The sequence below is a fragment of the Aphis gossypii genome, chromosome 1 (genome assembly GCF_020184175.1).
Source record: "Aphis gossypii isolate Hap1 chromosome 1, ASM2018417v2, whole genome shotgun sequence".
Classification (NCBI taxonomy): domain Eukaryota; kingdom Metazoa; phylum Arthropoda; class Insecta; order Hemiptera; family Aphididae; genus Aphis; species Aphis gossypii.
In genome coordinates this window covers 89,218,287-89,233,449 of record NC_065530.1, presented here as the reverse complement: position 1 = coordinate 89,233,449, position 15,163 = coordinate 89,218,287, and the positions used below count along the sequence as shown (strand labels likewise).

The window sequence follows — 15,163 nt, the reverse complement described above, 5'->3', positions numbered from 1 at the left end:
AAATGTGGCAACACACAAATAAAAATAAAAATAAAAATTGATATAATAATAATTAAAGACCAGATTTTGCATAAAATGCATGTTGCTATTATATATGCAGTCAATTAGTGTCCACAAATTATTACAAATTCATTAAATATCAACATTTTATAGTGCATATTTGTTATATGTAATACATCTTACATTTTGTTTATAAAAATTTTAATAAAATCAATAAATAACTATCACTGCAAAATTAAAATTAAAATTTTAAATGCATATAAATCCGGTCTTTATAATTAACGGACAACACAGATTATTCTAACACGGACCACCCCGGCTCGAAAACGACGGACGACTAATTACGGCGGCCGTGTTATTCCGGGTACCCACTATTATAGACACGACCATAGAATGTTATAAACAGTCATATTATTTATCTTACCTTGGAATCAACACCATCTTTTTCTTTTGTAAAAGTATATCCGTTATGAACTAATACATTTTTGCCTTTTGCAGTTTTTAAAAAATTCAACTCCATTTAAAATTAAAATAAATAAAAAAAAACTCTGTAAAACTGTAAAATCGTCAGTCACAGTGACACAGTGACAGTACAAAGTATTACTAAATAGAAATTATAAAATGAAAAACCAGTATACTTCAATGCATTGCTAGCTAAAAGGTGAATACGATTAGATAAGATTAAGTCAAATGCAATTTACAGACGCGATAATAATGTACGCACGATGTATTATTTCTTTACGATAAATGGTTTCACGATATTCTAGTTGCGATATTTTGGTCACGCGATATTTTACCGGCGATATTTTGTCGGGATACCAGCAATTACCATATTTAGGCCGGCTTTATTAAGGAGTATAATGATAGAATTCTGTAAAGATATAAAAAGGTAGGACCAGTCAGATGGTCATTAGGTCCAGCGGTTTGGCGAATCATTCCAAAGAATTTTTGAAAGATACGTACAATTTCACCCAAGTATTAATTAATTATTATTTAAGTCTATATATAAGGATTTAAACTACTTTTAAAGGGTATTGATTCATTTTCCCAGTGAGCACGTAATCGAATCCACATTCGGATAGTATATATGTTGTTAACTCAATTGTTGATCTTAAACTCTAATCTTAATCCTTCGGCTGTCGTCATAGTTAAAAATTCATTTTGATGAATGTGTTGATTATGTACACAATTTTCCCAATTGTTCAACCATATCTCTGCATCTTCCATTATCTACAATTAAAGATATAGTTAAATAAATAAAATATACTATCACTACCTAATTGTATTAATTTACTTTTAAATCATGACCAAATTCTTTTACGCCTTTGTCTAAACAAATTATTTAGCACTGTAAATTGTTGAGTATCTTCACTATTTTCCAAACTTGAAACCTTCCTCTGTCGATAAAATTCGATCCCACCAGCCATGGAGTGACTGAATACCTAAAATTAATAAACAATTTAGACACACAATATTAATGATATGGCCTTTTAAATATTTTTGTATACCTTCTAATGTAAAACACACCATACCATTTTACATTAAATTTACAGTACGTATTAAACATTTTTCTAACTAAAAGATACATGCTGTTATAAAATGCATTTTTCTGAAGATTATCATATCATTGTTATTTTACAAAAATATTGAATTTACTTTTATTTGTATTGCTGGCCGCTATTATTTCTTTTATCATTGTTGATTGTGAATCATTTATTTTATGTTTATTAATTAAATCGTTTTAATTAAGACATGGTACTTAAATGTTCTTTTGCTGTGTTCAATTCAACTTCTAACTTTTTTATCCTAAATTTAGCTCTTAACACACTTTTTTGGATTTTATGCTTGTCTTTTCTTAATGCGATAATTTCCTGTTTTTTTTGATGATAACGTATTTTTTTTGCCATCTGTCATTCGTTTTTTTTCATGCTGAATACACTATTCAATTGAAGGCAATGCAAACAACTCTTTTTTTTTGTACATTGCTATTTAATAAATAAAGGCAATTATTGTTTCTCAAACGCTGATTTAGTCCTATACTTGTCAAGTTATTCTGAATATCTGGATATATATCTTCTAATGGGCCACCAATACAAAAATTATAACCATCGAGTAAATGTATCAAATCTGTTATATTTGTAACTAATGGTAAACAGGGTATAGGGATACCAAATTGTTCTAAATCAAATAATTTGTTGTGTATCTTACAAGTAATGACCATATCTTTTCCAAACCTTACCTGTTTTTCAACTAAGACTCCAAAACTGATATCATTATATGGTGACACAAAATAATATCTAACAAAACGATATTTATCACCATTTTTTTTTTTGTATTCCCAACCTTCTGGAAGGGTAACTATAGTAGGGTTTTCAAATATTTTCTTAAACATTACTTCAGGAAAATATTTAGAGTTTGGTGAAAGTATGATTGGAGTAGGCTCAGCAAAGACTTCTTTGATCTTTAATAATATTATGAATAAATAATATTTTACTATAACAAAAATCTCAAGTTATTTGATAGTAAATCGTTATTTTATAAATACATTTTGGATTTTTATTTTTTTTTTGTAATTGGCCAACGCTCAACTTATTTTATATTTATTGTTAGCTGAAGTTATGGAAATTCTTGTATTCAATTTTCAAATCTTAGCTACTTAAATATACAATATTTTTTACAAATTTTTAACTGATTCCTTATGTAACATTTAACAATTACATATTAACATCAAGACGAGTCATTTTCCTCATATTTCCTAAAGATTTCAATATGTAAGTCTTATAAGTACTTATCATTACTCTTACAAACTTAAAATATTTAATACATTTTTACATTTTTTACTACAAAATAATTTTCGAGTACTTGTGTTACTTCAAACGCTAATAAAATTGTGCCTATATATTTTTATGACTTTTGAATCACTATAAGACTAACTAATAAGCAACCATTATATGTATTAAATTTAATATAATAAAATAAATTTAATTTTAAGTATTTTGACTAAGTTAAAACATAAAATAATCGTATATTTCAAATGCCTTTTAATAGTCTTAAAATAAGCGAAATATATTGAAAAATAAGTTATTTAAAGAAAATGTCAATCTAAAATCATAACTGGTGTAATTTCCAAGTATTTATGACTTATACTTTTTGAATATTAACAAATTTTTAAAATCGTTTGTTGGATAAATCGTTATCGTTCCTAAATTTCGTAAACATTTTAAGGCTGTCTCCAAATATGCGGTCTACCTGTTTTTTGCGTACTACTTAACTATAATTAATATGAGTATAGAGTATAGTATGTGGTCTACCAATGTTATGTGTTATACCTGCCTGTAGTTGGGTAGAAAATCCCGCATCATTATTATTTATTAGTTTATTACCTACTAATTTAATGTATTATGTTTTATCACTTTAATCTTATTTTTTCATAATGATATATACCTATATTTTATCATATAACAGCTAATATGTTATTAGTCGGTTTAGTGTCGTTTGTGGCGAAACAACTTTTTTTAAAATTTGAATTGAACATTTTTTTTAACTAAGGCCTCAAGTGTTAAATACTTGCAAGATTATGGCCTGTTACTTTGTGCGAAACAATGTCATAAATGTGGTAGTGACGTAAAGCTTTACCAGAGAGGAAAAGTTAGAGAAGTTTTCCGGTGTAAAAAAAAATGTTGCCAAACTACCCAATCGGTACGTAATGAAAATTTATTTTTTACTTATGTAGACAAAACAGGTCGAAAAAATAGTGGATTGAGTATCAGTGAAGTAATGGAGTTTGTGTACTTCTGGGTTATGGACAATCAACTTTTTCAAATAATAAAATTTACGGGGCGATCAAAAAATACTATTTGTGACTGGATAAATTTCTGTTGAGATATCCTTGTACGTCTGTTCAATAAAAGGCAACCTTTTAGAGGTCCTGGTAAGATTATTTATGTTTTCTTGGAGATATGAAAATATGTTTTGTGGATAATCAATAATAAATAATAATTATATTTTTTTGATATTTTATAAATAACCTACATTGCATGTACATTTTTTATGTTTTTAATTTTTGTAAAATCATAGAGTGGTAATCTATACTTATAAAATCCAAATACCACTCACTCACTGATCACTGTATCTCAAAAACTACTCAACGTACAGACTTGAAATTTGGAATAGAGGTTCTTCTCATATTTTCACCGTGCAATAAGAAAGGATTTTTCGAGATCCGCATTTTAAAGGGTTGCTCAAACGTGAATTTTGAAATTTACGATGGAAATTTTGTTTATAATTATTGTTTATAAATGGTTGCTATAACAACCTGATTTATGTATTAACACATTTATCACTTTATTATTTCAGCTAATTATTATGTATAAAAACATGATAACATGAAATCGTAAAATACCTTGTTCGGCTCTGCGTTTATTATTGGTAAAATACACTTTCCTTCATACATAGAGATTAATGCATCTCCGTTTACGCACCTCAGTTTATGTACGGTTATTTCTAATTCTTATTTAAAATTGTTTAAATTCTTACAAATTAATAAAAACTAATAAATATGGTTGTCGAATGTATGATGGTGGCAGCCGGACAATTATTTTTGGTATTTATTGAGGTGTACCTCAATGATGAACTGTATGAAAAATTTGGATCAGAAAGGAACCAAGATTGCAAGTTAAAGCTCTGCACAAAAATGTAATAGACGCTATAGTTATCACTGGGAGCGCTAAAGGAGATATAGTTTTAATCCCGAGAATAACGTTGATTCCAACTGATTATCCCTTTGAATTAAAAAGAATACAATTCCCACTCAAAGTTTGCTTTGTTGTGACTATTAATAAGTCTCAAGGACAATCATTGAGCATGACAGGGATTGACTTGAGAGAAAAATGTTTTTCACATGGACAGTTCTATATCACATGTTCTAAAGTTAGCTCTGCCAGTAGTTTGGTTATTTTAGCCCCAAAAGGCAGTACTAAAAATACTGTTTATAAAGAGTTATTGAGGTGAATAAAATATTTTAATATAAATATTTTTTTTTAAAACCATAATGTAAAGTAATTTTTTGCCGACAAATTACAATATTACAATACATGGGCAACCAAGGATAAACATAACATCTAAAATCAGACTGTAATAAATATAAAAACTGATAAAATAAAAGTTATAGTAGGAGAATCAAAGCCAAGGTTAGGATTATGTATTAATTGATTATATTAATCTACCGTATTATGTCAAACTTAGTATAACTTTGATACTTTATTAGAGTTAAATCATACACTTACGTACAAACAGCACTAGGTCCGCGATCTCGGTCCGAGATTGCCTACCTAATAATATACTGCTGCGAATCAGAGTTTTTATTCCGGGCAACAGAAAACTTAAGATAAATCTAGAACATCATCCATCGAATATTAAATAACGTATTGAACAAAGTCTGAGTCATATAGAATTGGCATTATTAACGGGCAACGAAGTGCAAAATGAAGTAAGCAATACGAAGTCTGTCGGGTCAGCTATTATTATTATTAATATAATATAAAAAAATCTCGGTTTTCACCTGAGGTGACTTTTGCGAGGGCAAAGCCGGGTGGGACAGCTAGTATTATATAAATGTTCGATATTATATTTTTATTAGGTACATAAAATTACATTTTTTATTTGTATTTTACCATTTTATATTCGAGTATGGATGGGTTTCCCGTAGCTTCATTAGCGACGGGTCGTACCGTACATTATTATTATTATTATCATTATATTATCATTATTTAATATTTATTTTTATTTTTATTTATACCACACATGCCTACCCGTGCTGGCCTCCGACCCAGATAGCAATGAATTATTTTTTATGTTTTAAAAATATCATTTTTGTAATAATATGATATGATAAATGTTTTTTTAAACCTATTTTTTGATTTGAAAAATGTTTAAATAATGTTTTTTAAATATTTTTTGGCCATAAGAGTTACATTAATATAATATTACAAAAATAATATTTTAAAATATTTTTTTATATTATCAATCAAATAATATATTTTGTAACATTAATGTAGGTAATATTTTTGTGTGTAACAATAAAATAATATATTGATAATATCTGTAGTATAATATACTCGTATTCCTAATAACATTAAAATAATATGTTTATAATACTGTATAATTATTATTTATATAATAATTATAACATTATCAATAATTATTTTTTAATAAATAATTATTTCAATACCAAAGCAGTTTTAATTAATATTTTCACACATTTTCATAGTTAAAACTTTAAGGTCCGGTTTTTCAATCATATTTATTCGTCGAATAAGATGAGTTATTCGACGAATAAGAAAAATATGTTATTTCCCGGTTTTTCAATGTCAGAATAAGTCTTATTCGAAGGATAAATTACAAATAACCTATTGGGAACTTTTTCCACCGAATAAGAACTTATTTGCCTAATAACTACTGAAAATAACAATAAATATTGATAACAGCAATAATTACAATTTTCAATGATTATAGTTTTCTTTAATAATATTTAATATTTAATCTAAATTCGTCACGTATTCTATTCTGTCCAGTGTTCCGACTTTCCGAGTGTTCGTCACTATTATCGATACCTAATTCGTAATTACAATGGGAGAATTAATGATATTGCCAATATTGGCTTTTGTCGAAGACGACAACGATGAAATTGTCGAGTTTTTGAATTACCAACGACGTTCGTACACAATTCGAGTACGAATTAATCATATGGAGTTTTAGAATGATGAAGACTTTAAAGTTAGATTTAGAATAAATAAAATAAATACCTCTCAATAATTTTTTTATTCCTTCATACTTTAGTCGCAAACTTTTAGCATCTCTGGGCTGATATTTATAAAAAAAATAATTAATAGTTCATAGTAATTAAATAATATTTTATATTGTTTATAGTTTTTACTTAGTACTTACACAGCCTGATGTGGTCGAGTTGTACGCCTCACTAATCTTTAACCAACACCGGTTTTGTCCTTTCAGGACACAGTGTTGGACACTTTATTTTCTAGTACGTATCTATTTTCAATTGCATATTTAAGTAATAACTCTTTTTCTTCAAAGGAAAAATTATTAGCTCTAATCCTTTTACTTTATGACATAATGTATAATGATTAATGGATGAATAATATTATAATATAATATTATTATAATAATATATTACAGAATTGCAGTTTAAAGTGTTAAATAATTTATAATAGTGGACATAGAAAATAAAATCTATTTATAATTGAGATTGTTCTGTGGTAATAACATTGTCATTATCACTGATAAGATATTTCAGCTAATTAAAATAGAGCAGAACTCTTCATCTTGTTCCACAATGCACAACTCCTAACACATATTATTATTATTATCTACTGATTAATTTTAGTTCCCAAATAACTATTGTAACGATTTAAATTGTAGTTAGTAGTAATAATTATTAACCATTATGCGACAGCGCTCTCCGTCCCACGGTCCCCTCGGACACCGCTCATAGGCAACACCGAGTTTAACACACACACACACACACAGTCACGTATGCCTAGTACCCGTGGTTTGGATGACCGGCCGACACTGTATAATATTAACACCTCATTAACGGCATATAATAAAATAAATGTGTAAAGTACACCGGCCAAACATATTTTTAACCAAATTATGCAAAAAAATTATACAACGCTGTTCGGTGAATAACCCAACCGGCCACGGCCATCTCTTGTTCATTACTTTTTCTTCGCTTCAACGGGCAACAGCATGGCAGAGTAGCAAAGAATAAAATCGCCGAGGGCGTTTTCGGGACGATGCTTAACGGCACAGAAGATGGTAATATAATTTTCTTAATGTTGTGCATACAACACACATACACCCACACCTTGGCCGGTGAATTAATATTATTAATTGTTAAATAGGTTTTGACACTTTTGGTGTTCTTTAATATTATAAAACATGATCGTTTATATACAGGGTGATTTTTTAAGCATGCTCCCTCCATTTTTATGCTTAAATTATGCATATATTCAAATTCTGATTTTTGGAATTTTTAAATGTAATTAAAGACAATATTTTAAAGTACTTAGATTTTTCACAACATTTAAGGAGTATCCTGTGGAGATACTAACTTTGGTTTTTCAAACGAGACAGTAGGTGTAAAATGAGAGTTCTGGAACCTGAGCTTCTGAGCCGCTGAGCCTTGCTGAGCCGCCGCCGTAGCTGAGACACCCCCGCCCCCGTCGCCACCGCGCCCCGCCACTACCATGGTTATCATATTATTGTACACGTACTATATTACCGTACACATATTACCGTACTATATTACCATACTATATTACCGTACACATATTAATATATATTCAACAGTTATCATACACAGAACTATTTTATCATATATTCAACAGATAACGCTATCTAGCCCTGTTGTTATCACATATTACCGGCATATTACCATTTGAAAAATTATAGTATAACAAGCATGTAGAGTCTTGTCTGCATTACAAACAATAGTATTATTCAATAATCTAACATGTTCTAACATGCATACTTTAAACCTGTAGAAGAAATCCCTACCATAAAATATACATGTGAGGGTTTCAAAATCTGAAATGAAATCAGTCTATCACCACTCTTCGTTCGATTAAGTGCGTTGTTTTGTGATTAAATTTTTGAATATGGCTGGTTCGATTGAAAACATGCGTGCTGTTTACAAGAAGAATGTTTTTACATATGTGCCTCCGTCACCACCGGCTAACCTAATCGATTGCAGTAATTTTTTCCTTGATTTTTCATCTCGCAAGTTTTTAAACATCGGACTCGATCCGACAGATGAATTCAACACCGTGATTCACATTATAACACCATCACGTTTTGTAAATATTTCCTCCGATTTTCTCAAACGTATTTTCCGACTTATGGGAAACATTTTATCATTTATACTTGAACAACCACAAAAGTATAAGCGTAATTTATTTTTGGATTCCGATTCAATTACAATATCTAGTATGGTGTACCAAGGAGAGAATATGCTCATTATAGAATCTAAAATTCAAGACGGATGTCGCATACTGTTAAATCGTAACGACTTATTAAAGTTACAAGATTTAGAGTGGTCAATTTTCGAGATCATCGAGAGAAAAACCAAAATCGTTAAACCGCTCGTAATACAGCAAATTAATCAAATCGCATCATACTTAAAAACAAATACCAAGGTTGAAACTAGAACGCTTGAAGATATGACAATTCGCGTGAAAAGCATTAACAACATTTGCATTGCAACACATGTAAATGACTACAATTTCACAAGTCAGCTTCAATTACATGCAGCTGAACATGTCGCACAAAGATGGTTGGACGAATTAGAAAAAGATGAGGTAAGAAAAAAAATATTTTTTTATTTTTCTCATACCAATATTAATATATTATATTTTATAGGGATACGAGAAACCTTTTTCACCGCCATCATTTTACACTATATTTAATGAGGTAATATAACAAAACCTACTTTATAAAAAACAAATATTTTAATATTTCATGTTTTAGGAAATTCTTTCTGATATCTCCCCTCCATCACAGACAAGCTGTACAGACGAAAATGATGGACCATACGGACCGCAATACAATACTACCAACTCACTACCCAAAAGACGACACACTGTTTAATGTACTTTTGTGTAAAAATATTTTTGTATAAAATTTGTATAGTATTTGTGTAAAATAAAAACAACTCAGTTATTTTTAAAAAAAAAAAAATTTATTTATTAATAATAAGGTAATAAAAATATTACAAAGTAAAAATAATATATTTACAAGGTATAAAAAAAATAATTACAAATAGAAATAATATACATATTTATGTATAAAAATTACAGTTTTCTAACATCACCGCTAAACGGGTTATAAGTTATAATCTGATCATGTAAAATTAAACAATAAGCTGCAGTTTTCTCAGGAATAACCGTATCCGTTTCAAATTCTACTCGTAGGTCTATGGTCGATGCTTTTACGTTATCATTCTGATGCGATAAATCGACAACGACGATTGGAACATATGTTTGAAAAACATTTTTTGATAACAATGGTTCAGAATAATCTCTCTCGTAATACGATTTTTGAAAGTCTGTATAGGCTTTATACAGTAAACTGATGGTATTATTTTTAAAATCAGCACGAAAGTCTTCATATGGAAACACTTCAGAATTTAAGTGTACCTTAAGATTTTTTAGTTGGCAGTGGTCAAAGCGCCCAGCGTCGTTTTCTATATTTTTTTTTCTATCTGTTTGTAATCCAAACAAAATAAATCTAGGTTTTTCAAGCAAGCTGCTAGACTTAATCGTCCATGAATTGAAGTATTTCTAGGTAGTACAGGATATTCACATAGATCCCAGGTTCTGAACGCACATGATAACGTTTTACGTGAATCTATCACTTTCAATAGTTTTAATTTTTCTTTATCATTAACTCTGATTATAGGCATCTTCCATATCACTTTAATCAATTCAATCGTAATTTTTTTATTTTTTTCAACGTTTTCGGGGGTTATGGTTTGCGTCATACGTAATGCGTCTAAATCGTTAGACGAGCGATTTAAAATCAGTTGTTGATTGCAATTTAGTAATATTTTTTATAATCTTCGCAAAATCCGAATAAATGTTTTAGAGGTATACAACCGGTAAATACATCATTGCTCATAAAATTTTTATTATCTTCGCCGTCCAAGCCCGAGTCCCAAGCACAATTGTCTAACGTATTCAAGTCACTTGGTGTATATGAACAGTATGCTTTCAGGCAAGACGACACTCCGGGTGATTTCAATTTTTGTATTTCTATTCCATTTATTTCATATCGCATTTCGGAGAATAAAAATGCCAAACCATTATTCGAAAAACGTACGTCTCCTTCAGAATCTAAAGGTTTTCTTAGCTTTTCTTCAATGTAAATATAACTTTCACACGGTAGAGTGTAAGATTCCATATTTTGAATATTTATTCTAATTTCATCATTGTATGAAAAAGACGTGTTTGAATACGGCGTGAACGAATGATATTGCATTTGAGTTATTTTACAATCGTCGACATAACCGGCAGTTACATCTAAATATGTATCATCCATTATTGTAGTGAACGAAGAAAATCCAAGTTATTTTTCGTGAGCTTGAACTCGTTGTTTTTCGGTTTAGATATAGGTGTTGACTTCTTAACTGCAGTCACTTTAATGACGGGTTTTTTTATTACAGTAGTATTTATATTAACTTGAGCGCCATCTTATCCGTGTGTTATTTGTAATCGAATCGTAATTGGTTCACCACGTAAATTTATCAATCGATCTTTATGATCTTTTAGTATGATTTCAACTTTACTTATAGAAGTAGTATTAAGACCATAAAAAACTAAATGTCTAGGCACTTCAACAATTTTATAACCCACAGCAACAGTCGGATAAAATTCATGTATAATCTGGCTCGGCGATCCGTCACAAAATGAGTCGGTTATTAAGTTGCACTCTATTTTTATACAGTTTATTTTCATTATGTTGACTGTATTTTCAGATTCGTGTGTAGTACCAGTAGTATATACAACATTTCTAAATCCTAATAATGTTGCTATACTGTTTTCGATTGAAAAGTCAATCTCATGGCTACAGGATATCATACACTTTAACGTGTTACCATCTGATTTTAATTCGAAAAAAGTTATATAGTCGGGCTTCAACTTGTTTATAACAAACTCTAAATCTTCCAACTCATACGTTCCAGTAGCAGGGCCGGATTATGGTCATAATTTAAGGGGGGCTATTACTTTTATTGAGGCCTTTTCACCTAAAACAATTTATTAATTTGTAATAAATATAAATTAAAATAAGTATAGCATTGTTTATAAGTATAACATTTTATTCTTATATCATATTATACATTTTTCGGCATATACAATAAAAAAATATACACATATATTTTAATATTATATAATATTATGTTTGAAAAACTTTTTCCTGGATTTTTCCTGGGCAAATTGTCTTATAATATTTTCAAATGAAATATTCATAGTCAATTCACACTCTATTGAAAGAATAGATAGAGATGTCAGTCTTGATTCACCCATCATACAACGATATTTATTTTTAATTATTGTTAGTGCAGAAAAAGATCGTTCACTTTCACAGTTAGTAACTGGTATACTTAAAAAAATTCGGAACGCTACATAAATATGTGGAAAAACGCCCGAGAGATTATCTTCAACAATCATTTGTAACATGTTAATTGGGTTTTTTATTAATTTATTATCTTCCTTGACTTTAACCATACCAATGAATTGTTTCAATTCGTCGTATAGACTTTCTTCTAAATCACGAGAGTAAACTTTGACTAAATTATTTACGGATTTTTTCAATAAATTATCATCAATCACGTCCAAGCGAGTCAAAAATCCAAAAAGGTTTGTTATATTGTCATAAGCTGAGCTACGTTTTTTTAATTCGGTTTGCAATTTATCTATGATAACAAAAAAAGTGTTGACTCTAAACGTATCTCTACCTTTTAAACTCTCATGACCTGTAGTACCATCCGAATATTTTTTAATAATTTTACGTTTGTTTTTTCCTCCATTAGACCATTCTTTATTAACTGAGATACTCAATATTTTTGCTTCATCTTCAATCGCGTCAAAATCATTTCTGAGTTCATCAACAAATGTTATCAACGATTGTAGCATACTATTACCAGTAACCATATCAATTTCAATTCTTTGTAAATAAACACTTGTAGCATTGAATCTGCCTAGAACACGTTTCCAAAAAATAGTCATAAAAGCTATTTCTAATTTTATTAACTTTTTCTTAATTGAATTGGCATCATGACGAGTGTCAGCATTTTCATTCATATCTTTAGAAATGTCAGATAACGTATTATATCACATCATAATTACCAGCTAATGCTTCAATAGCATCATTACGACAAGACCACCGTGTACTGGAGAGACTTTTTAAAGTCTTACTACTTTTTTTACTGTTTCTTAATAATACATCCCATCTGTGCGTAGAGGCTGCAAAAAACGCATATAATTTTTGAAGAATTGAAAAATAATTGATTGCTTCTAAACATTCTTTTGCACTGCAATCTCCAACTAAATTTAAAGAATGTGCGACACATGGGACATAAAATGCTAAATCATTTAGATCTTTAATTTGAGCCTGTAGTCCATGATATCTTCCAGACATGTTGGCAGCATTATCATACGTTTGCGCACGACAGTTGGCAATATCGATACCACTTCGTTTGAGAAATTCTAAGACAGTCGTAGCTAGAGCTTCGCCAGTATGGCTATGAAAAGAGACAAAGCCAAGAAATCTTTCATGTACCATACCATTCAAACAATAACGTATGATTATCGACAGCTGATCAATATGGGCAAGATCTGGAGTTGAATCAACGACAATACCAAAATACTTAGATTTAATAATTTCATCGACAATGTGATCAAACACTTTTAAAGACATGATACCAATAAGTTCCTCACAGATAGTTTTTGATATGTAAGACACACTGCCCCTGCCTTTGTTACCATAATTTTCTATGTGTGCTTTCAATACAGGATCAAATTTAGCAATCAACTCAAGTATTCCTAAATAATTACCATTATCCGTAACTCCAATCACTTCATGACTACCTCGAAATGCAAGACCTCGTGTCGAAAGAAAACGAATAGCTTCAACAACGCGTTTTAAAATATCGATCCAATAATTTTCTTCTACTTCTAATTGTTTCGTTAACTGTTTATTAATATTTGTTTTATTATTCAAACGATGAAGCCATTTCATCGTGCATACCTGGTGTACAGAACTGTTTTCATGACCACTAATTCTTTCATCGCCCTTCTTCCAATTTGAAAATCCATTTTTTACAAAAGGATTCATTGAACTATTACTATTGAATAACATACAGACAAAACAAAATACGTTCCCTGTTGATTCAGAGTACATCAACCATAATCGTTCGTGTTTCTCTCCATTCACCAAAGTTCGTATAAAAAAATTACAGGAAAAATACCTTTTTTGGTTTTTATAATCTCGTAAGGAAGCTGAAAATCCGTTGTTTTTATTTTGGAAAAATGCCGGTCCTAATTGTATACATTTTTCTCGGACGGTTTCACTCATTGACGGCCACAATGCAGGATCATTATTTATTTCCAACTCCGTCAATATTTTCTATTTATATGATATAAAATAGTATTAACTATTAATACTTAAAATAAATATTTTAATTTAATTATGTTAAATTTACTTTATCAGTGTTTATATCAATTTCGCCGACGGTTTCATCCATTTCTGGCTCCAAAGAAGCATCATTATTTTTTTCCAACTCTATCAATATTTTCTATTTATATGATATTAAATAGTATTAATATTTAAAATAAATATTTTAATTTAATTATGTTAAATTTACTTTATCAGTGTTTATATCAATTTCGCCGACGGTTTCATTCATTTCTGGCTCCAAAGAAGCATCTTTATTTATTTCCAACTCCGTCAATATGTTCTATTTACAAGATATTAAATAGTATTAATATTTAAAATAAATATTTTAATTTAATTATGTTAAATTTACTTTATCAGTGTTTGTATCAATTTCGATGACGGTGTTTTTCATTTTTTGCTCAAATGCAGGATTTTCAATTGGTCGAAAGAAATTTGACAATTTAGGAATTTTGGCTTCGTACTCATTTCTAATTTTCAGGGCTCTTCGTTTTGAAGCACCAGATTCATGTTTTCGGAAAGACATGATTATTAAATCACACTTGATAGATAAATTCAATAATTTTATAACGTTTTAAAAGGGGCTTTAAATATTATATGATAATAAAGTAATAACAATCGGAAATCTCAAGCTAGCGTCTGCGGTCTAAGCTAACATAATCAGTACTGCACCTACGGGCTGCAAAAGTACGTGTTTGTCGTTCATCGAACGTGTAATGTACTAGGTTTTTAAAATAAATTTAACTGATTATATTTATCGCGTTGACGGATCGGCCGGAATCACGTTCGATAACGACGATAACGAGTTACAATAAGAAGCGACGACCATTATACCTACAATAAAATTGGGTCTTGTGTGTCGGTAATGAAGTATCCAAGTCCATAGTCCATTTTCATATGACATAAATTAAAA

General features: G+C 29.6%; 3 protein-coding genes across 3 annotated transcripts; 1 reads left to right on the top strand and 2 right to left on the bottom strand.

Annotated features, from left to right (window-relative positions):
* The first annotated feature begins 8,556 nt into the window (after nucleotides 1-8,556).
* On the top strand, nucleotides 8,557-9,730 carry LOC126549128 (uncharacterized). The gene has a single exon (XM_050197652.1). The coding sequence runs from the start codon at nucleotides 8,679-8,681 to the stop codon at nucleotides 9,483-9,485; it is 807 nt and encodes a 268-aa protein (XP_050053609.1). The 5' UTR covers nucleotides 8,557-8,678; the 3' UTR covers nucleotides 9,486-9,730.
* An 884-nt stretch (nucleotides 9,731-10,614) lies between these two features.
* LOC126555919 (uncharacterized) lies at nucleotides 10,615-11,115 on the bottom strand. The gene has a single exon (XM_050210994.1). The coding sequence runs from the start codon at nucleotides 11,113-11,115 to the stop codon at nucleotides 10,615-10,617; it is 501 nt and encodes a 166-aa protein (XP_050066951.1).
* An 845-nt stretch (nucleotides 11,116-11,960) lies between these two features.
* LOC126555918 (zinc finger MYM-type protein 1-like) lies at nucleotides 11,961-14,320 on the bottom strand. The gene is made up of 4 exons (XM_050210989.1): nucleotides 14,279-14,320; nucleotides 14,045-14,202; nucleotides 12,924-13,921; nucleotides 11,961-12,880 (listed from the first exon to the last, which is right to left on the bottom strand). Exons 1-4 carry the CDS (start codon nucleotides 14,318-14,320, stop codon nucleotides 11,961-11,963), a joined length of 2,118 nt encoding a protein of 705 aa, XP_050066946.1.
* Between the last annotated feature and the right edge of the window lie 843 nt (nucleotides 14,321-15,163).

Bases quoted from the DNA above. Each gene is read 5' to 3' on its own strand.
- LOC126555918 (XM_050210989.1), bottom strand. From the start codon at position 14,320: ATGGATGAAACCGTCGGCGAAATTGATATAAACACTGATAAA. The intron at 14,203-14,278 runs GTAAATTTAACA...TCATATAAATAG, and splicing joins TTGATATAAACACTGATAAA to AAAATATTGACGGAGTTGGA. The intron at 12,881-12,923 runs GTAATTATGATG...ACATTTCTAAAG, and splicing joins TGCTATTGAAGCATTAGCTG to ATATGAATGAAAATGCTGAC.
- LOC126555919 (XM_050210994.1), bottom strand. From the start codon at position 11,115: ATGGATGATACATATTTAGATGTAACTGCCGGTTATGTCGACGATTGT.
- LOC126549128 (XM_050197652.1), top strand. From the start codon at position 8,679: ATGGCTGGTTCGATTGAAAACATGCGTGCTGTTTACAAGAAGAATGTT.